General features: G+C 38.6%; 2 protein-coding genes across 6 annotated transcripts; one reads left to right on the top strand and one right to left on the bottom strand.

The window, feature by feature from the left end:
* Positions 1 to 252: 252 nt before the first annotated feature.
* Positions 253 to 4683, top strand: Taz (tafazzin, phospholipid-lysophospholipid transacylase). Of its 3 annotated transcripts, XM_046627472.2 has the most exons (6): positions 254 to 305; positions 383 to 507; positions 839 to 967; positions 1542 to 1785; positions 1972 to 2226; positions 2289 to 4683. In XM_046627472.2, exons 2-6 carry the CDS (start codon positions 393 to 395, stop codon positions 2326 to 2328), a joined length of 783 nt encoding a protein of 260 aa, XP_046483428.1. In that variant the 5' UTR covers positions 254 to 305; positions 383 to 392; the 3' UTR covers positions 2329 to 4683. The 3 variants fall into 3 exon arrangements, with proteins under 3 accessions (XP_046483427.1, XP_046483429.1, XP_046483428.1); XM_046627471.2 differs by having other exon boundaries at positions 253 to 507; XM_046627473.2 differs by lacking the exon at positions 839 to 967 and having other exon boundaries at positions 253 to 507.
* Positions 4684 to 4922: 239 nt separating this feature from the next.
* LOC124219621 (PX domain-containing protein kinase-like protein) lies at positions 4923 to 10978 on the bottom strand. 3 transcript variants are annotated; one of them, XM_046627464.2, is made up of 10 exons: positions 10566 to 10978; positions 10056 to 10244; positions 9788 to 9884; positions 8777 to 9201; positions 8371 to 8547; positions 8079 to 8290; positions 7733 to 7925; positions 7460 to 7616; positions 7085 to 7129; positions 6078 to 6216 (listed from the first exon to the last, which is right to left on the bottom strand). In XM_046627464.2, exons 1-9 carry the CDS (start codon positions 10665 to 10667, stop codon positions 7113 to 7115), a joined length of 1569 nt encoding a protein of 522 aa, XP_046483420.1. In that variant the 5' UTR covers positions 10668 to 10978; the 3' UTR covers positions 6078 to 6216; positions 7085 to 7112. The 3 variants fall into 3 exon arrangements, with proteins under 3 accessions (XP_046483419.1, XP_046483421.1, XP_046483420.1); XM_046627463.2 differs by lacking the exon at positions 7085 to 7129 and having other exon boundaries at positions 4923 to 6216; positions 10566 to 10976; XM_046627465.2 differs by lacking the exons at positions 7085 to 7129; positions 10566 to 10978 and having other exon boundaries at positions 4923 to 6216; positions 10034 to 10173.
* Positions 10979 to 22786: the final 11808 nt, after the last annotated feature.

Below are 22786 nucleotides of genomic sequence, written 5' to 3'. Positions count from 1 at the left end.
CGTAATGAGGTATTAATCATTTCCGTGCAGCGTGAGGTATTTTGTTTAACTTTTTCGATCGCTTGTGAAGCAAAATATAGTAAATATACTACCAAGGTGAAATTTTTGTCTTTTTACTCATGAATATTATCGCAGTAATTTAAAACAACACAACAAAGTTTGTTATTCAATTTTAAATATCGCGAATTAGCGGGAGCGAACTAAAAGCATTTCGTAAGGAACGCGCGTCACGTCACGTGATGCCCCTTTTAATCAAAGATGGCGTCCGCGCAGTGGTAAAAGAGCAGACGATATTTCGCGGGCAGGTATTTAACTGTGGAATATAATCGTATTTAATGGATATTTAACACTCGCAATATTAAAATCTGTGTTTCTTTGCGAGTGCGGGCGAAATGGTTTACGACATCAAATGGATAATACCAAAGCTTCGAAATCCGACAAAATTTTGGAAGTTCGCAAGTTCGATTACGTTCGCAGCAGTGGGGATATTCTCTAAGTTCATTCTAGGTTAACACACTATTTTTACAATTATTTTTCACTAGTTTGTCAAACCATGGTTATACGGCTCGTATTAAAGACGACATGAATCTAACTGTCGAGACCTTGAAATTCCGCCACTAACATGTCAATCCACTTATCTGCTTCCGTTCAAGGAAATCAACACGATACATTGTCAATGTAAACATGTCACCTCATTATTATTTGAATTTTGTCTTTAACCTGTGACCCTCAATTTCAGATTGTATTTAAACCAGTCTGATTTCCACCCATTGTTGTTTCTCGTCTTCGATTCTAAAAGCTTCATCATTTTTTTTCATTCCATTAATATTAATTCCAGAATGGTTGAACAAAACTAAAATATACAACAAGCATATCATAACGAGGGCCTTGGATTGTCGACCTCGGAACGTCCCTCTCATCACCATATCAAACCATCACAGCTGCTTCGACGATCCTGGAATTTGGGGTAAGGCCACCCGAATTACGCGCGTGAAACTGGTAGGGAGCAACTTTTGTGAAAAAGAAGTGTGAAAATCAAGTGACTTGCTACTTTTCGTAACTCGGCATGTATTTTAACGTAACGACAATTATTTGGAATAACAAACATAGTCTCGGTAATACCTTGGGAAAATTTAAATATTAGTTGTGAAGATCCTAACTTGAATGAAGCCACAGCGCGCAAGACCGTATAGTGATAAATAATCAATTTGAATATTTTCCAAAAAGGTGCCAAAAAGTTAGAAAATGATATTTCGCCAACCCTGGGTGTGTGTATGTGTGTGCGCTCATATCTGCATAATTGCCACGTTAACTGCGCAAGCCAAAGTTGTATTAGTCATTCTCTGTATCATGAATAATCTATGACTCAGCAATATCAAATGTTAACTTTATCATTATTGAAGTCATTTCAATTATCACGATCTCGCAACCAATAACATCAACCTTTTGTATCACTTTACAAAGATGCCAGTTATTTCCATCGAAATTCACGAGATAAAAATGGGTGAAGTATGTATCGTGAATGGTGACTTCTTTTTCAGCTACCCTGGATCTTCGCCACTTGATAAACAGGCGTGTGATAAGATGGTCCCTAGCTGCGCACGATATATGCTTTACCAATGTTTGGCACTCCTACTTCTTTATGTTAGGAAAATGCGTGCCTGTTCTTAGAGGGGAAGGAGTTTATCAAGAGAGCATGAACTTTTGCATTGAAAAATTATCCAGCGGTGAATGGGTTCACGTATTTCCGGAGGGCAAAGTAAACATGCTCAAAGAAAATACGAGGTTTTAAATATTCAATATATTTATCTCCTAAGTTAGTTCTAATTCTGCTACTTCGTTATTGAGCCTGTGAAAAAAGCTATGAGAAAAAAAATCTGGTTTCAGTTGCCTGCTTGTATTATTTAATGCTTTATTTTAGCTAAATTTTAATTACGCAACAGTATTGATAATCTTGTTTGATGCATGCAGGTTGAAATGGGGTGTAGGAAGACTTATACTAGAATCTCCGGTGACCCCGTTAGTAATTCCTATCTACCATTTGGGGATGGATGACGTTTTACCTAATGAACCTCCGTACATGATAAAAACTCATAAAAAAGTAACAATGAATTACGGGGACCCCATAGATTTCAGCGAAATGTTGAAAGAACTGAGGTCAGCCAAAGCAAATGAAATTGATGCTAGGAAAGCGATTACTGATCGTATTCAAGAGGAACTTTTAAGGTGAGAATTCTCTTCTTTTTATTTATCAACCACGTATCATCCGAATTATTTTAATCCTTTAGATTGCGATCGGTTACGGAGAAACTTCACCTGCAGTCTTGACCGATGTCAGGCGGTTCTCGCCGTCATTCTATCTAGCCACAATTCGCCAAAAACGGTGTCAATAGTATGAATGAAAGGAGATATAACAGTGATTCAACCATGAAGAATAAAAATAAATTTTTATACGAATACAACAACTCCAGCCAATAATATAATAATAATGCAAAACTAGGTTTTGGAAATATCGTTTACGAAAGCCTCTGTAAAGTCAGCCTTAAAATAACAGTATATAATGTTAGAGAAACTTTAGCGATTGGATGGTAGGTGTCTACTTTCAAAATGCGACAAGAATTTTGCATATTCATCATTAGAACATAAGGAATGAAATTTTCATACTTTTTGGTTGTTGATGTACAGAATACTGCAAATCCAGGATCAAATCCCTCGGGTCTTGTTTCTGACTGAATTTAGGTATCGGTTCTTTATACCTAGAGAATGAATGACCGTTTGTCGTAAAAACAAAGTAATGAATACCTAGTAGAATACTAATGAAACTACAATAATTGCTTGGAAATCGTGCAAGTGAACAACGAGTGTGTTCCCAAGTTTATATGATCCGTTAATATATAATAATAAGATCAGGTATTTATCTATAAATATCAAATCTACTCGTTCCCTATTCTCCATAAATACTGTACAGTATATATATATATACATATATTAACACTTGTGATTTTAATAGTATGAAAGATTATACGATTAGTTCGAAAAATGTGTAAGCTAATACCTTCTAATATTTATTGTAAAAAGGTCAGCCACCGTACATTAATTTTTAGTATATTAAACGTCCTCTCTAATCTATTGTTTAAAAAACATAATAATAATGCTAATAATCACAATAATAATAAATAATGGTAGTATCCTTGCTAAACATACAAATATGCAGATATTTAGTACTTTTCAGGTTGTAGGTGATTCAATTATTGAATTGAGGTGACCGGAAAATAAGCTACATCAATTTATCTATACCGGTTACAATGACCAGTATTGTTATTAGTTCTTAGCAACATTGTTATATAGTTAATAAACACAGAAAAATGAATTTGAAAAGCGGGGTTCGATCTTTCATTTCAATCTATCGGTCTATTTGAACGTTGACTACTCAAGAAAGATTCGTTTAAAACTGAATTTAAACGCTCTGTAGTCATTAATAAACTAAAATTGGAAGGTGATGATATTTGTGACTGTAAGAATAATTTACGATTAAATAGAGCTTTGTAGGAATTGATTGTTATTATATTATACATTTGTTAAATATTCACAGACAAATTATACAGCACATAGATTGTTACCACAATTTAGAAATAGACACTGTTACACGAGTTTACAAATAGAGATGTTGGGTGTTTTTGGCTAAACATACAGGTCGCATACATGTGTCGCTGGACACAAGTCCACTGAGAAATTCGAATGTACACCATGCAACATCTGAAATAACTTGGAAGTATTCGCGTTTGGCATTAGTTTGCATATGCACTATCACGTGATTTATTTTTATATTATATTCAGCGTGTACTATAATTTTTTAAATGATTCAAAATTGGAATACCTATGCATCGCAACAGTGAATAATAAAAAATAAAAAACTGTAATAGTTAATTCATTTTTTGACAACGCTGTCTTACAGCTATGCTAACAAAGTTCAAACTACAATTCTATCGATAGCTGGTGCAAAAAGCTGACTGAGTGAGTGTTTATATGTATATTTTTTTTTTTTTAAACTCTAAAGTTGATATTCATTTCTATAGCATACATTTTTAGTACATATAGGTACCTACTATTTATACATACGAAGGTGAAAAAAATATGCACACTCCTCATAAGTGGTTGAATTTTGTTCTTTAAAATGCATATTATGCCATACAGGGTAAAAAATAGACTTTGAATAGATGAAACGAAGATAACTATCAACATACAATAATAATAATAATAATAATATCGAATAAATAAATTCCGGATAATCAGAGTGCCCAATTTTATAACAAACTAAATAACAAATATCCGTAAATAAAGTAAAGGATCACCAATTATTATACAAATATCAATATCACGTCAACAACATTTTTAAATAAACCAGTTTTCAGATTCAAACGAACCTTAATTGAATATAGATATACTAGAATTTTTTCTGTAACATCACTATTACTGACAGTTCTGGTTTGAAATATGTATATCAGAAACTGTCACATTATGTACCTGGGTGAAGCCGCATCTGAGAATGCATTATATTTAACATGGTGCCATGTAAAAAAAAAGTTAACTGTATTGTATAAAAAGTAAAAAAAAAAAAAAAAGTTTGTCAAGAGAATCGGTGGCCTGTCAAAGACAAGTTTCCGGGCTCAAATAACAATCAAACAGTGAGTGATACGAAATAAAGAGAGAAACAACGGATACCACGATTGATAATTATTTGATATTTTCCAACATTTCTATAATAGTAATAGTAATAATCAATACATGGATAACATTTGTCTCTTGTGCATTGATTCCACATAATTATTATTTCGCATGTATTTGTATGAATTTATTTGCCTATTTGTTTCCGGATACATGCTGTAACAAATAGAGGTATAATGAATAAAAGTATTCTCAAAAAGAGTGAATTTGTGCTGCTTGTAATCTTTCCGAAGTAGAAATATTTGTTTTATCAGACATACATGTATTACACAGAAGGAGAATAATTTCATGTAACTAACTAGTAACTATATTTCACACCATACATAATAATGGTACTCAGTAACGTATATTTACAAAAATCCTGATGGTCACAAAAAGCAAATCAATACTGTACTCTATGTATTTCGATCTTATTTAGTTTTTTTTTCATTTCTTCTATTAGCATTGAAATATTGGTCAAGAGTCTCTAATTGTAAATTTTTTCTAGGTTCTAAATTGTGAAAGGAGCTGATGACTTTCTAACATCATTCAGATCTAGTTACAGCTCGATCCCAGGTAACTGGACAGTACATAAGTAGGTAAATATATTATAGTAAAAGACAAGATATGATATTTTGCTTTCCTAAAACTGTTAAAGATAGTCTCAAATATATACATTTACAAATAATTTTCTTGAATTCAACAACGCTGATTAGCAATAAATTTGCATGTTTTTTTTTTTGTGACTTTAATACCACTGACATTCTTATAATCGAAAGAGATAATTTAGGAGAAACTACAGTACGTCATAACTGATTGAAGCTTTCATATTACTTTGTCTCAAAGTGCTATTGTTGAATACCTGTCAACTGATTAGTACTCGCTGCCCTCACTTCGATTATAATAAAAAAATTAAAATAAACAGACGAATTTGATGTAAATATAACATTAGTCACTGATAAATATAGCCATGCTCTTGTTTTTTTTTTTATATAACACGATTCGTTCTCCGAAGCATCTTGAACCGAAAAGAGCAGCTCAGATACTTGCTTTGGAATGATGCAACTTGGTTTAAAATAATAATAATCGTAATCATAGTAAAATATACATTCTCACTTGTTAAAACCTTATGAAGCGAGCATCAACTTGGTAAAAGAAAAGGTACGATTTTTAAGCGCGATTGGTATACAACTTCTTCGTAGAACAATCACGTCTATATAATTTGTTACGTATATCGATACAAACATCTGAAGCTGTTTCACTGCTGAATAATTAAGTCCAATACATCATCCAATTATAAACATTGTATTCTGGAATACTAACTTGAGTAACTTTACAAATTACCATTAGATACCTTGCGCAGATTTGCTTTATTGAAAGTGCAGATGCTGCCTAGTAAGGCTGAGCGCTCCCCTGAGTCATCTGTAACAGGCGATACAGTTGGCATCGGCGGTGGTAGTGGAGCGATAGCAATTTTTCCTTTTGTGTTCCCATTGTGGACATCCACCGAACCTTTGAGTACATGATTATTACATTTTTCATTTGAAAATCCATTTAAAATGTTTTACCAAAAGGCATTAATATCCATACACTTGTGCTACCGATCGCAATTGATTATAAGGCAAATCAATTTTCATCGCTGGTTTTCAACCCTCGAAGCATGCCGCGATATCACCAGTAATTCATTTTCTACTTTGTACAAAATTCATTCATTTGAAATCGAATTACAGCCAAAACTGTATAATTCGGTTTCCAGACTAGCTAAGGGGATGTCACTAATGTTTCACTTCCTACTTATTACAAAATTCATTCATTTAAAATCTAATTACAGCTAAAAGTGTATTACACTGCTTTTTCAACTAGCTGCTAAGGCTAAGAGAATACAAACTTTTTGCAGTTTTCATTGCACTATTGGAATTTTATGAAAACCAAATTTGCCACAAGGATTGCAATCAATAACAATACCAGGAATTGGGAAGACTCACGCCACCGGTATAGATCTTAAATGAATAAAGTGTATACACGGAGCTTAAAGGCAATCAAAGTTCTGGTTGCACAGAATTATTGAAAATTATGTAAATAGAGCTGTGGGCTAAGGGAATCTATGACACAAAACATATCCCATTGTGTCTAAAATTATAATTATATTATTGATTCTATTCATAAATGTAGAAAAATTCGCGCTGCGGAAGAAATTAAAAAGTTTAACTTTGTGTGACGGTAGTTTTTTAAGCTGTATCGGTGACCTCAAAAAATATCCCTGTGATGATATGAAAAACAAATTGTAATATACTTGATGATAAAGGATACGTATAACAATGCAGAATAAGCATGCAAGATATGAAGTCTGAATAAATAATCAGTCAAGATTATGACCTACGTGATAATAATGTACGCAGAGCGTGCCATCAACTTTTGTGTCCAGCTGTTCGAAAGATGAGAAATGAAGAAATTCGGCATTATGTACTAGAGTAGTGACCGTTAATACTTATCTATCTTTAAACTATCGCAAGAATATATTAATTTTTTCATCAATGATCAAAATGATTAATTTACCCTAACCAATGGTATGGCTGCATGCGGCGTGTAGCCGCAATATTCTATATTCAATTGTATATAACTTCGTTGGGCTTTTACTCCATTACATCCGAGAGTAATGACAAATAGCGTTAAAATTAATAACAGATTTGAAATTACCATTTTGCTAATCGACTATATATTCTAGGTAAGAATAAGGAATAAAGAGACAACTCACTGTGTGATGGAGGTGTCAACGTTCCAGCACTAGTTGCAGTTGATGTACTAGTTGGGCTATCGGATCGCTCAGGACTCTTTCCATTCATTTGTTTTGTACCGTTTGTACCCAATTGACTCGTTGACCGTTGTTCTTGTGCTAATTTTTGCTCCTTTTTCTGGAGAGAAATAGAATTTGCATTATCGAACAATTAGCTTATCCAATTAATCAGCTCCAATCAATACAGTTTCTATTTAATTTTAAGTGTACAATAAGTTAAACTCCTTGATTTACCAATTTCTGTTTACGTTTCTTCATCTCTTCCTCAGAACTCATCATTTCCTGAACTTTTACTAATCTCTTCTGATGTCGGGCAACCTTTTGCTCGTCTCTTAAACGTAACTCGGCTTTACTGATCGCACCCATTAACGCATCCTTCAAATGGCTGCTGAGCTTAAAATGTGGCTTTTCCAAAGTATTGAGACCCCTGCAGACAGAACATATTTGTCGACTATTATAACAGGCTTAAAAACGTTATGTCTCTGACCGAACCCAGCTTTAAATAATTATATTTTCAGCGATTCATGTTAGTCACTTCACTTCATGCTTGACACTTTCTTTCATGTAAAATCAAACAGACCTGCATTTCGATTGTTGGAAAAATGGATGATCCAGTAGCTGTGCCACAGTCGGCAAGTCTTGCTTCAATGCTTCAGGAGACAGGATCAATTCTAAGAGATTTTTCAAGTTTGGATCGCTGTGAGAAAACTCCGAGCACGTGGCCTCAAGCAAAGGCCGTCCAAATGCCATTTCGTAAACAACGTGGCCAAATGAATAAACGTCTACTTGAACCTGAAATATATCAGTGAAAAAGTTGGTGACGACACAAAATTTGTACACTCACAATCGCTGGGTAAAGATATACTCTATACCGTAGCATATAATTTTCGTCTCTGAACAACATATGGTCTGTAAAATGCTGGTAAACCTAGCAGCCCATTTTCTATATCCAGTAGTTTTGCCCCTGACGGTGTCAAGATGACATTCCCGGTGTGAAGATGTCCGTATGGCAGCCCCTTCTCGTGTAAGAAGGCTAATGCATCCAGTATCTAATTTGGATATAAAAAATAAGGCATTAAAGTTACTGAAAATTTCTTATTACAGTGCCCACTTGTATTTATTATTTTTTACACTGTTGTTAGGGAGATCACAAAATCCAATATGCAATAAACTGTTTAGATAATCCATGATGCGTAACGTCTATTCAAAAGCACTATCACTTGAGTTTATACTTGACAACTGATTCATGAAATACTTTGAGTTAAGATTCTCAGTTACCTGGAAAGCGTAGGCAGAAATTTCTTGCACGTTTAATGATTTTGTTTGCTTAGGGTTCCCATATTTTTTAATGAATGGTTGCTTTGGCTTGGCGTGGCATAAAATATCTCTTAACGTCCCATCTGGATAAAAATTTCTAACAGTCAAAGCGCCATTCTCAGTTACGTGCTGATGAACTATTGGTTCTATGTAGCTATGACGAAGTGATCCTAAACTCTTGAAAACCCCATGAACATCCTTGTCCTGCAAATGTTTGTCAGGGCCGAATTCTACCCAAGCTAGTAATAACTCCTGCTTTGGACTCTGACGATTTTTAACCGTGTAATAATGTTTTCTCAATCTCCATCCCATGTCTGGTATTGGTTTACCGACTTCGTAATTCGCATCGCTACGCAATGCTAATGACACCTGCTGCAACGCGACCTCTGCAAATAGATAAAATCGTAATCTTACTATATTATCGTAAAAATAAAGTAAACGGGGAATGAGTTAATTTCCAGTCTTTGTGAATATAAACATGGAACTAAATCTAAAAAGGAGTGCTGGTAGCAGCCATTTTGAGAATAATCATTCAAATTTTACTTGTTAGATTTGCCGCACGTTCCTTCTAATGCAAAAGAGTTACAAGAGTCTGTTATTTTCTTTTCATAGGATACCGTGTCCTACTCTTGATATTACATCTGTATACGTTATTCTTCACCTTCTCAGTATAGTAAGAGAAATTGGATACAGTACAGCAAATTGTTAAAATAGTAGTTTCTCAGATGTTATTCCTTTTTCAAGTTGTTGATATCAATTGAATTTCTGGATAGTAAAGTGCGGGAATAAAGTATAGATATTTCTTTATTGCAGTAATTTAATACTGTATTTGAATATCAGGAATAATCTCATTAACCGAATCCTTTGTTCATGTCGCGCAATTAAAATAAAACAAAGACTGTGAATGCATACACTGACATGCTACCAGCCCTGAAAATAAAGTATCTAGTGAAAATCTTCTTGCGATCCTACCATGTAAAGGTGCAGTGTAATTATCAGGGTCCAAAAATTTTTTCATAGGCAGCGACGATGCCAGTATGGGATTCATTAGAACCGTGTTAAGATAATTCTGGAAAAAGAGAACACAAAAATCAATAATAACAATGATTGAATTATCGTTTTATACATTCATTTCTAATGATCATAAATTTTCATCTATTCCCTTGATAAAGTTGTAAATTTCATTGACATATTTAAGACGCCCCAGAATAACACTACCTTGATCAATCAGAAGACACACCTGCAGAGCTAGTTGCCGTTGAGCTATGAAGTCTGGTTCCATATTACCAATAATACGTTTTGGTGGCAGTGGCAGCGAAATACCCGACGGGCACAGCGCCCCGTTGAGTTGAACAAAGTCATTGTATCGTCTACTAACCCGCCACGATTTCTCTGGCAGTGGGCCGCGCTGCGTTCTGATCACGTATTCCTGTCAAAAAATAGACAGATAAAAGCTGTAATTCTGAAGCAGGATAGTTGCATGAATATTTCCTTGGTCCGTTTTTGATTATCATTCATTATGTAGGAATCTAATTAGGTATGGGACTTCGTCGGCGACTGGTTTTAACGGGATGAGGGGGCGAGGTGGAGGGGAAATTACAGTTTCGAAGTAGTATGATAGAGAAAAAATGACGTCAGTTTGCATGCTCAAAATAGAGAATTGCGATGTAGGTATACTCGCGAATATACGTTTTATCAGTGTTCCACAGTGTTTAGAGTAGATTGAAATTGGTTATTCCGTTGATCATACCGTGTGACCGTCGATGGTTCTGGCATTTTCAATAACGCTGCTGAGCTTCTCGGTGTCATCCAGGAGCACTTTATTTGTATATTTTCTCTCAAATATAGCCATTGGTTATTAATCAAAGAAAATACGATGCCCGCGGGGGGCGTGATGCGATTTACGGTCCCAAAGATACCGCGCGGCTCCATACATTCCGAGCTCTTGCCTCATTTCGACATTGGCTCACACTGTTTAGCACCTTTCAATCACTTTGCTCCGATCTATGGATATATCTTCGAATTGATAACACTCCTTTATTTGTTAATTATCTCCAGTGAATGACAAACTGCGACGCACACGTATTAAACCCACGGTATGACAGCTACTGCCAGTACTGCCAGCTATTGCTTGCTACAGTCCCGCCTCCAGGTTCGACATGAGCGTTGACTGAAGAGTATAAAGAGAGTTGCTTTAGTGGGCTTTCGTGTGACAACCGAAAATCGTCGTGCGCTTGCGCTCCCTGAGATGTTCCAACGGTAGAGTTGAGGACTTATTGCAGAACATCAGAGAGTTACCGATTTCGACATGATGCTGGCTGCATTCACCTTCCGAGTAACACAGTCTTCGCAATCGTGAGCCCCGGCCGACGATGCAAAAAATTAATAAAAATAAATTACTTCCTAAATTCGTAGCAAAACAGTGATTTCATTGAAGTATAGGTACCCGAGAGGAAAATGTATACATAGATTATGAATAATGATAGATCAGATGTAATAATGATGCGGAGACCAAAAAGTATATACGTATATGCGGTCCATGTACGATATTAATATATATGACCCATTTACGATTAATACGTGATGCATACTATAGATTTTATCATTTTCCAGGAGACAAACTGGATAATCTACAATAATACGGCTATAATATAGAAATAGAAGAATGATTCATTTCGAAATGGGATTCTATTCGACACGCGCTCGATGTATTCCATAACATTAATATTCATAATTATTCCAACAACTTTTCATTTACTCTCTCGATCTTGAACTTTCGTAGGCATAGAATCGTAACGCTGTTTTAGCTAGTCGCAAGTAGAGTATCTACGTTGGGTAGCGAAGCAAAATTGTTTTCGAAAAGTGTTCGGATGGAAAATAATTTAGAGTAACTGCAATACATCACGAAAGCGCGAATTTTGGTCGGGATGAAATGAATGCTCCGTATATGAGACAGTATTTAACGCAGTGTTCTGATTGAAAGACCTGAAGAGGTGATTGTCGGCGATTTTTTTTTTTTTTTTTGATATGGAGAGAAAGAACGGAGCTTCTGCTGACCCGTTAACAGAAGAATATATCTTTGGTCAAAGGCTGACGATCAAAGAGCCTAGCCGCTTCAGTTTGCAATCGGCAGGCAAGATAAAGTGGGTATTTAATGTCTGAAATGTAAAAACTGAAATCATTATACATCATATCATACATCATACATCATCATAGTATTGAAGTTCGAAACTAAAGTTTGAGTATTCGAATGTTCGGATGTTCAGAAAGTGACGTCACCCAAAATTTTTTTTCTTCTGACGTCATCGATCTATACTGATCAGCTAGCCGAATTCCTCAGTCTAGAAACAACCGCGCAATAGAGCGGACGGATGAGAATCGCGCTCCACAGATTTCTAGTACCGGGTTCTCTACCTCCTGGATCCTGCGCTCCGGGTTCTCTTCCCGGTGCAACTCGATTTCCAGGACAAGCGCTCCGCAGTTTCTGGGCTCAAGGTCAACTACCTGAAGAAACTCGACTTCAGGGATGGGCGCTCCGTAGTTTCTACGCTCAAGGTCCGCTACCTGGTGGAACTCGACTTCAGGAATAAGCGCTCCATAGTTTCTGCGCTCAAAGTCTACTACCTGGTGGAACTTGACTTCCAGGACAAGTGCTGCGTAGTTCCTGCGCTCCAGGTCCGCTACTCGGTGAATCTCGACTCTCGGAGGACCAGGAAGACGAGGAGAACAAGGTGGACGAGGAGAACGAGGATGTGTGCTCGGTGAGTTTAACAATTTTATAATATTTAATAGCACTTGTAATTATATTTCATCTGAAATTGTTCAAACTTGTCATATTTACAACAAATTGTTTCAATTCATTTTTCGCGCTAGCACAAATTCAGTAGCTGTAAATGGGCTAATTAAATTTGTTATACGGCTAATTGAGTAATTAATTAATTTTATTAATCCTTGCACAATATTTTGGATGTGTTCTTATACTGAAAATATTTATCACTACTCCAGGTATAACCCGAGGTGGTTATCGGTGGTTGCTGGAAGTGGTTGGCGGTGGTCGGAGGTGGACGAAGAGAAGGACGAGAAAGACAATGTAATGATTCAAATATAACCGCTCACTGTACACGGCACGATCGGATTAGGTTAGACCCAAGGAGTGGGGCACCTGGTCGCAAATTTCAGGAGAAAATTAAGAGGCTTGGTCTACGTCTCTCCAGGAGGAAGGAGGTGCGGAGGTTTTCCTCTCTGAAAAGAACTCGTAATCGATCCAAAATCGACCAATTAAAAATAATAAAGTAAATCTGAACTACGAAGACATACCTATTAAATTAAAAATTAAACACTCCAAAACCCAAGCCCAAATTTAAAACGAGACGATATAGAACGAGAAATAATAACAGTGCAATGAACAAATATAGTGCCTTGACGAAAGACGGTTATTGACAATTATTTATAATTTCAAGCATATCCACCAGTTTTAACCATATACACTGTTTTAAAGCATATACACCTGGAATAAATGAATTGTGGAATGGATGAATGAATGAATTTTGAACCTAATGACGGCTCATGTGTAAATATATTTATGAATAAATTAAAATTTTCACTCTACTACTCATAGTTTGTAAAAGATTTTTAATATTGATTTGGCATAATTTTTAATTTTCAAATAATCTTATAACAAGAAGGAAAAGGTCTAAGAGGAGGACAAGGGTTTGTACTCGGAGAGTTCAAGAATTTTATAATATTTAATAACAGTTGGTCATTATGTTTATTCTGAAAATTTTGAAACTTGTCATGTTAACAATAAATAATTTGAATTCATTTTTCGCGCAAGCACAAATTCAGTATCTATAGATGCGGTAATTAGATTTATTATCTTATTATTTAATTCATTGATTATATTGACCCTCACGCAATATTTTCGATGTGTTCTCATACTGAAAATATTTATAAATACTCAAAGTATGACCTGAGGTGACCAGAAACTCAGAATACGCAGCGGGAAGAGCGTAGGACCAACTGGCAAGAAACGGCGAGTAAAAAAGCACATGCTGAAAAATGAATAGCGACATTTTCAAAAATGCAAAGTGGTTCGCCTTACTTTGTCTTCATTTTTAGAGCCGGAAATTTTTGGTCTCAGATTCGATTTAAATGACCCTTAACTGACTAATTGGACCCTCAGGAACTCAGAAAACGCAGCAAAAAGAGCGTGGGACCAAGAGGAGAGAAATTACACAGGAAGAAGCACCTGCTGAAAAATGTCGAAAACACAGGTTCTCGTTTTTTGGCTGTAACTCTTGATCCGTTGCTCGCAGCGTATTGGGACTGCGCTTAATCGTTTTCTCTTGCAAAATTACGTCGAAATAGTGCCAGTGAAAATTCGTTCCAGCACTTTTCAAATTCGCGAAAATTTTCGCCAGAAATACAAAGGGGTTAACCTTCCTTTTTTTTTCACCAAAAAATCTTTCGTCTCAGAATTGATTTGTATGACCCTTTCTCGAACAATTGGACCCCCAGGAACTCAGAAAACGCAGCGATAAGAGCGTGGGACCGACAAGGGAGAAATTACAAAGGAAAAAGCACCTGCTGAAAAATGTCGAAAACACAGGTTCTCGTTTTTTGGCTGTAACTTTTGATCCGTTGATCGCAGCCTATTGAGACTGCGCCCAATCGATTTCTCTTGCAAAATTACGTCAAACTAGTGCCAAAAAGAATTTATTCCACCACTTTTCAAAATCGCGAAAATTTTCGACAAAAATTCAAAGGGGTTAACCTTCCTTTTTTTTTGACCGAAAAATCTTCCGTCTCAGAATTGATTTGTTTGACCCTTTCCCGACCAATTGGACCCCCAGGAACTCAGAAAACGCAGCGAAAAGAGCGTGGGACCAACAGGAGAGAAATGGCGAGCGAAAAAGCACCAGCTGAAAAATGTCAAAAACACAGGTTCTCGTTTTTTGGCTGTAAATTTTGATCCATTGATCGCAGCCTATTGAGACTGCGCCCAATCGATTTCTCTCGCAAAATTACGTCGGACTAGTGCGAGAAAGAATTTATTCCAGCACTTTTCAAAATCGCGAAAATTTTCGCCAAAAATACAAAGGGGTTAACCTTCCTTTTTTTTTGACCGAAAAATCTTCCGTCTCAGAATTGATTTGTATGACCCTTTCCCGACCAATTGGACCCCCAGGAACTCAGAAAACGCAGCGAAAAGAGCGTGGGACCGACAGGAGAGAAATGGCGAGCGAAAAAGCACCACCCGAAAAATGTCGAAAACACGGGTTCTCGTTTTTTGGCTGTAACTTCAGGTCCGTTGATCGCAGCCTATTGTGACTGCGCCCAATCGATTTCTCTTGCAAAATTACGTCGAACTAGTGCCAAAAACAATTTATTCCACCACTTTTCAAAATCGCGAAAATTTTCGACAAAAATTCAAAGGGGTTAACCTTCCTTTTTTTTTGACCGGAACATCTTCCGTCTCAGAATTGATTTGTTTGACCCTTTCCCGACCAATTGGACCCCCAGGAACTCAGAAAACGCAGCGAAAAGAGCGTGGGACCGACAGGAGAGAAATGGCGAGCGAAAAAGCACCACCCGAAAAATGTCGAAAACACGGGTTCTCGTTTTTTGGCTGTAACTTTTGATCCGTTGATCGCAGCCTATTGGGACTGCGCCCAATCGATTTCTCTTGCAAAATTACGTCGAACTAGTGCCAGAAAGAATTTATTCCACCACTTTTCAAAATCGCGAAAATTTTCGACAAAAATTCAAAGGGGTTAACCTTCCTTTTTTTTTGACCGGAAAATCTTCCGTCTCAGAATTGATTTGTTTGACCCTTTCCCGACCAATTGGACCCCCAGGAACTCAGAAAACGCAGCGAAAAGAGCGTGGGACCAACAGGAGAGAAATGGCGAGCGAAAAAGCACCAGCTGAAAAATGTCGAAAACACAGGTTCTCGTTTTTTGGCTGTAACTTTTGATCCGTTGATCGCAGCCTATTGAGACTGCGCCCAATCGATTTCTCTCGCAAAATTACGTCGGACTAGTGCGAGAAAGAATTTATTCCACCACTTTTCAAAATCGCGAAAATTTTCGACAAAAATTCAAAGGGGTTAACCTTCCTTTTTTTTTGACCGGAAAATCTTCCGTCTCAGAATTGATTTGTATGACCCTTTCCCGACCAATTGGACCCCCAGGAACTCGGAAAACGCAGCGAAAAGAGCGTGGGACCGACAGGAGAGAAATGGCGAGCGAAAAATCACCAGCCGAAAAATGTCGAAAACACAGGTTCTCGTTTTTTGGCTGTAACTTTTAATCCGTTGATCGCAGCCTATTGAGACTGCGCCCAATCGATTTCTCTCGCAAAATTACGTCGGACTAGTGCCAGAAAGAATTTATTCCAGCACTTTTCAAAATCGCGAAAATTTTCGCTAAAAATACAAAGGGGTTAACCTTCCTTTTTTCTTGACCGAAAAATCTTTTGTCTCAGAATTGATTTGTACGACCCTTTCCCGACCAATTGGACCCCCAGGAACTCAGAAAACGCAGCGAAAAGAGCGTGGGACCGACAGGAGAGAAATGGCGAGCGAAAAAGCACCAGCCGAAAAATGTCGAAAACACAGGTTCTCGTTTTTTGGCTGTAACTTTTGATCCGTTGATCGCAGCCTATTGAGACTGCGCCCAATCGATTTCTCTTGCAAAATTACGTCGAACTAGTGCCAAAAAGAATTTATTCCACCACTTTTCAAAATCGCGAAAATTTTCGCCAAAAATACAAAGGGGTTAACCTTCCTTTTTTTTTGGCCGTAAAATCTTCCGTCTCAGAATGGATTTGTATGACCCTTTCCCGACCAATTGGACCCCCAGGAACTCAGAAAACGCAGCGAAAAGAGCGTGGGACCGACAGGAGAGAAATGGCGAGCGAAAAAGCACCAGCCGAAAAATGTCGAAAACACAGGTTCTACTTTTTTGGCTGTAACTTTTAATCCGTTGATCGCAGCCTATTGAGACTGCGCCCAATCGATTTCTCTCGCAAAATTACGTCGGACTGGTGCCAGAAAGAATTTATTCCAGCACTTTTCAAAATCGCGAAAATTTTCGCTAAAAATACAAAGGGGTTAACCTTCCTTTTTTCTTGACCGAAAAATCTTTTGTCTCAGAATTGATTTGTATGACCCTTTCCCGACCAATTGGACCCCCAGGAACTCAGAAAACGCAGCGAAAAGAGCGTGGGACCGACAGGAGAGAAATGGCGAGCGAAAAAGCACCAGCCAAAAAATGTCGAAAACACGGGTTCTCGTTTTTTGGCTGTAACTTCGGATCCGTTGATCGCAGCCTATTGGGACTGCGCCCAATCGATTTCTCTTGCAAAATTACTTCGAAATAGTGCCAAAAACAATTTATTCCAGCACTTTTCAAAATCGCGAAAATTTTCGCCAAAAATACAAAGGGGTTAACCTTCCTTTTTTTTTGGCCGTAAAATCTTCCGTCTCAGAATGGATTTGTATGACCCTTTCCCGACCAATTGGACCCCCAGGAACTCAGAAAACGCAGCGAAAAGAGCGTGGGACCAACAGGAGAGAAATGGCGAGCGAAAAAGCACCAGCTGAAAAATGTCGAAAACACAGGTTCTCGTTTTTTGGCTGTAACTTTTGATCCGTTGATCGCAGCCTATTGAGACTGCGCCCAATCGATTTCTCCTGCAAAATTACGTCGGACTAGTGCCAGAAAGAATTTATTCCAGCACTTTTCGAAATCGCGAAAATTGTCGCCAAAAATACAAAGGGGTTAACCTTCCTTTTTTTTTGACCGAAAAATCTTCCGTCTCAGAATTGATTTGTATGACCCTTTCCCGACCAATTGGACCCCCAGGAACTCAGAAAACGCAGCGAAAAGAGCGTGGGACCGACAGGAGAGAAATGGCGAGCGAAAAAGCACCAGCCGAAAAATGTCGAAAACACAGGTTCTACTTTTTTGGCTGTAACTTTTAATCCGTTGATCGCAGCCTATTGAGACTGCGCCCAATCGATTTCTCTCGCAAAATTACGTCGGACTAGTGCCAGAAAGAATTTATTCCAGCACTTTTCAAAATCGCGAAAATTTTCGCTAAAAATACAAAGGGGTTAACCTTCCTTTTTTCTTGACCGAAAAATCTTTTGTCTCAGAATTGATTTGTACGACCCTTTCCCGACCAATTGGACCCCCAGGAACTCAGAAAACGCAGCGAAAAGAGCGTGGGACCGACAGGAGAGAAATGGCGAGCGAAAAAGCACCAGCCGAAAAATGTCGAAAACACAGGTTCTCGGTTTTTGGCTGTAACTTTTAATCCGTTAATCGCAGCCTATTGAGACTGCGCCCAATCGATTTCTCTCGCAAAATTACGTCGGACTAGTGCAAGAAAGAATTTATTCCAGCACTTTTCAAAATCGCGAAAATTTTCGCCAAAAGTACAAAGGGGTTAACCTTCCTTTTTTTTTCACCAATAAATCTTTCGTCTCAGAATTGATTTGTATGACCCTTTCTCGAACAATTGGACCCCCAGGAACTCAGAAAACGCAGCGATAAGAGCGTGGGACCAACAAGGGAGAAATTACAAAGCACGAAGCACCTGCTGAAAAATGTCGAAAACACAGGTTCTCGTTTTTTGGCTGTAACTTTTGATCCGTTGATCGCAGCCTATTGAGACTGCGCCCAATCGATTTCTCTTGCAAAATTACGTCGAACTAGTGCCAAAAAGAATTTATTCCACCACTTCTCAAAATCGCGAAAATTTTCGCTAAAAATACAAAGGGGTTAACCTTCCTTTTTTCTTGACCGAAAAATCTTTTGTCTCAGAATTGATTTGTACGACCCTTTCCCGACCAATTGGACCCCCAGGAACTCAGAAAACGCAGCGAAAAGAGCGTGGGACCGACAGGAGAGAAATGGCGAGCGAAAAAGCACCAGCCGAAAAATGTCGAAAACACAGGTTCTCGTTTTTTGGCTGTAACTTTTAATCCGTTGATCGCAGCCTATTGAGACTGCGCCCAATCGATTTCTCTCGCAAAATTACGTCGGACAAGTGCAAGAAAGAATTTATTCCAGCACTTTTCAAAATCGCGAAGTTTTCGCCAAAAATACAAAGGGGTTAACCTTCCTATTTTTTTTGACCGAAAAATCTTTCGTCTCAGAATTGATTTGTATGACCCTCTCCCGACCAATTGGACCCCCAGGAACTCAGAAAACGCAGCGAAAAGAGCGTGGGACCGACAGGAGAAAAATGGCGAACGAAAAAGCACCAGCCGAAAAATGTCGAAAACACGGGTTCTCGTTTTTTGGCTGTAACTTCGGATCCGTTGATCGCAGCCTATTGGGACTGCGCCCAATCGATTTCTCTTGCAAAATTACGTCGAACTAGTGCCAAAAAGAATTTATTCCACCACTTTTCAAAATCGCGAAAATTTTCGACAAAAATTCAAAGGGGTTGTTAACCTTCCTTTTTTTTTGACCGGAAAATCTTCCGTCTCAGAATTGATTTGTATGACCCTTTCCCGACCAATTGGACCCCCAGGAACTCAGAAAACGCAGCGAAAAGAGCGTGGGACCAACAGGAGAGAAATGGCGAGCGAAAAAGCACCAGCTGAAAAATGTCGAAAACACAGGTTCTCGTTTTTTGGCTGTAACTTTTGATCCGTTGATCGCAGCCTATTGAGACTACGCCCAATCGATTTCTCTCGCAAAATTACGTCGGACTAGTGCGAGAAAGAATTTATTCCAGCACTTTTCAAAATCGCGAAAATTTTCGCCAAAAATACAAAGGGGTTAACCTTCCTTTTTTTTTTGACCGAAAAATCTTCCGTCTCAGAATTGATTTGTATGACCCTTTCCCGACCAATTGGACCCCCAGGAACTCAGAAAACGCAGCGAAAAGAGCGTGGGACCGACAGGAGAGAAATGGCGAGCGAAAAAGCACCAGCCGAAAAATGTCGAAAACACGGGTTCTCGTTTTTTGGCTGTAACTTCGGATCCGTTGATCGCAGCCTATTGGGACTGCGCCCAATCGATTTCTCCTGCAAAATTACTTCGAAATAGTGCCAAAAAGAATTAATTCCACCACTTTTCAAAATCGCGAAAATTTTTGACAAAAATTTAAAGGGGTTAACCTTCCTTTTTTTTTGACCGGAAAATCTTCCGTCTCAGAATTGATTTGTATGACCCTTTCCCGACCAATTGGACCCCCAGGAACTCAGAAAACGCAGCGAAAAGAGCGTGGGACCGACAGAAGAGAAATGGCGAGCGAAAAAGCACCACCCGAAAAATGTCGAAAACACAGGTTCTCGTTTTCTGGCTGTAACTTTTGATCCGTTGATCGCAGCGTATTGAGACTGCGCCCAATCGATTTCTCTTGCAAAATTACGTCGAACTAGTGCCAAAAAGAATTTATTCCAGCACTTTTCAAAATCGCGAAAATTTTCGCCAAAAATACAAAGGGGTTAACCTTCCTTTTTTTTTGGCCGTAAAATCTTCCGTCTCACAATGGATTTGTATGACCCTTTCCTGACCAATTGGACCCCCAGGAACTCAGAAAACGCAGCGAAAAGAGCGTGGGACCAACAGGAGAGAAATGGCGAGCGAAAAAGCACCAGCTGAAAAATGTCGAAAACACAGGTTCTCGTTTTTTGGCTGTAACTTTTGATCCGTTGATCGCAGCCTATTGAGACTGCGCCCAATCGATTTCTCCTGCAAAATTACGTCGGACTAGTGCCAGAAAGAATTTATTCCAGCACTTTTCGAAATCGCGAAAATTGTCGCCAAAAATACAAAGGGGTTAACCTTCCTTTTTTTTTGACCGAAAAATCTTCCGTCTCAGAATTGATTTGTATGACCCTTTCCCGACCAATTGGACCCCCAGGAACTCAGAAAACGCAGCGAAAAGAGCGTGGGACCGACAGGAGAGAAATGGCGAGCGAAAAAGCACCAGCCGAAAAATGTCGAAAACACAGGTTCTCGTTTTTTGGCTGTAACTTTTAATCCGTTGATCGCAGCCTATTGAGACTGCGCCCAATCGATTTCTCTCGCAAAATTACGTCGGACTAGTGCCAAAAAGAATTTATTCCAGCACTTTTCAAAATCGCGAAAATTTTCGCCAAAAATACAAAGGGGTTAACCTTCCTTTTTTCTTGACCGAAAAATCTTTTGTCTCAGAATTGATTTGTACGACCCTTTCCCGACCAATTGGACCCCCAGGAACTCAGAAAACGCAGCGAAAAGAGCGTGGGACCGACAGGAGAGAAATGGCGAGCGAAAAAGCACCAGCCGAAAAATGTCGAAAACACGGGTTTTCGTTTTTTGGCTGTAACTTTTAATCCGTTGATCGCAGCCTATTGAGACTGCGCCCAATCGATTTCTCTCGCAAAATTACGTCGGACTAGTGCAAGAAAGAATTTATTCCAGCACTTTTCAAAATCGCGAAAATTTTCGCCAAAAATACAAAGGGGTTAACCTTCCTTTTTTTTTTGACCGAAAAATCTTCCGTCTCAGAATTGATTTGTATGACCCTTTCCCGACCAATTGGACCCCCAGGAACTCAGAAAACGCAGCGAAAAGAGCGTGGGACCGACAGGAGAGAAATGGCGAGCGAAAAAGCACCAGCCGAAAAATGTCGAAAACACGGGTTCTCGTTTTTTGGCTGTAACTTCGGATCCGTTGATCGCAGCCTATTGGGACTGCGCCCAATCGATTTCTCTTGCAAAATTACTTCGAAATAGTGCCAAAAAGAATTTATTCCACCACTTTTCAAAATCGCGAAAATTTTCGACAAAAATTCAAAGGGGTTAACCTTCCTTTTTTTTTGACCGGAAAATCTTCCGTCTCAGAATTGATTTGTATGACCCTTTCCCGACCAATTGGACCCCCAGGAACTCTGAAAACGCAGCGAAAAGAGCGTGGGACCGACAGAAGAGAAATGGCGAGCGAAAAAGCACCACCCGAAAAATGTCGAAAACACAGGTTCTCGTTTTTTGGCTGTAACTTTTGATCCGTTGATCGCAGCGTATTGAGACTGCGCCCAATCGATTTCTCTTGCAAAATTACGTCGAACTAGTGCCAAAAAGAATTTATTCCAGCACTTTTCAAAATCGCGAAAATTTTCGACAAAAATTCAAAGGGGTTAACCTTCCTTTTTTCTTGGCCGTAAAATCTTCCGTCTCAGAATGGATTTGTATGACCCTTTCCCGACCAATTGGACCCCCAGGAACTCAGAAAACGCAGCAAAAAGAGCGTGGGACCAACAGGAGAGAAATGGCGAGCGAAAAAGCACCAGCTGAAAAATGTCGAAAACACAGGTTCTCGTTTTTTGGCTGTAACTTTTGATCCGTTGATCGCAGCCTATTGAGACTGCGCCCAATCGATTTCTCTTGCAAAATTACGTCGGACTAGTGCCAGAAAGAATTTATTCCAGCACTTTTCGAAATCGCGAAAATTGTCGCCAAAAATACAAAGGGGTTAACCTTTCTTTTTTCTTGACCGGAAAATCTTGCGTCTCAAAATTGATTTGTAAGACCCTTTTCCGAACAATTGAACCCCCAGGAACTCAGAAAACGCAGCGAAAAGAGCGTGGGACCGACAGGAGAGAAATGGCGAGCGAAAAAGCACCACCCGAAAAATGTCGAAAACACGGGTTCTCGTTTTTTGGCTGTAACTTCGGATCCGTTGATCGCAGCCTATTGGGACTGCGCCCAATCGATTTCTCTTGCAAAATTACGTCGAACTAGTGCCACAAAGAATTTATTCCATCACTTTTCAAAATCGCGAAAATTTTCGACAAAAATTCAAAGGGGTTAACCTTCCTTTTTTTTTGACCGGAAAATCTTGCGTCTCAGAATTGATTTGTTTGACCCTTTCCTGACCAATTGGACCCCCAGGAACTCAGAAAACGCAGCGAAAAGAGCGTGGGACCAACAGGAGAGAAATGGCGAGCGAAAAAGCACCAGCTGAA

The sequence above is a fragment of the Neodiprion pinetum genome, chromosome 5 (genome assembly GCF_021155775.2).
Source record: "Neodiprion pinetum isolate iyNeoPine1 chromosome 5, iyNeoPine1.2, whole genome shotgun sequence".
NCBI classification, from domain to species: domain Eukaryota; kingdom Metazoa; phylum Arthropoda; class Insecta; order Hymenoptera; family Diprionidae; genus Neodiprion; species Neodiprion pinetum.
Note: the sequence above shows the minus strand (reverse complement) of the source record. Positions and strands in the feature narration are given on the sequence as shown.

Bases quoted from the DNA above. Each gene is read 5' to 3' on its own strand.
- Taz (XM_046627471.2), top strand. From the start codon at position 393: ATGGTTTACGACATCAAATGGATAATACCAAAGCTTCGAAATCCGACA. The intron at 508-838 runs GTTAACACACTA...TATTAATTCCAG, and splicing joins ATTCTCTAAGTTCATTCTAG to AATGGTTGAACAAAACTAAA. The intron at 2,227-2,288 runs GTGAGAATTCTC...TTAATCCTTTAG, and splicing joins ATTCAAGAGGAACTTTTAAG to ATTGCGATCGGTTACGGAGA.
- LOC124219621 (XM_046627463.2), bottom strand. From the start codon at position 10,667: ATGGCTATATTTGAGAGAAAATATACAAATAAAGTGCTCCTGGATGAC. The intron at 9,202-9,787 runs GTAGGATCGCAA...ATCTATTTGCAG, and splicing joins TTACACTGCACCTTTACATG to AGGTCGCGTTGCAGCAGGTG. The intron at 8,291-8,370 runs GTATAGAGTATA...GATATATTTCAG, and splicing joins GACGAAAATTATATGCTACG to GTTCAAGTAGACGTTTATTC.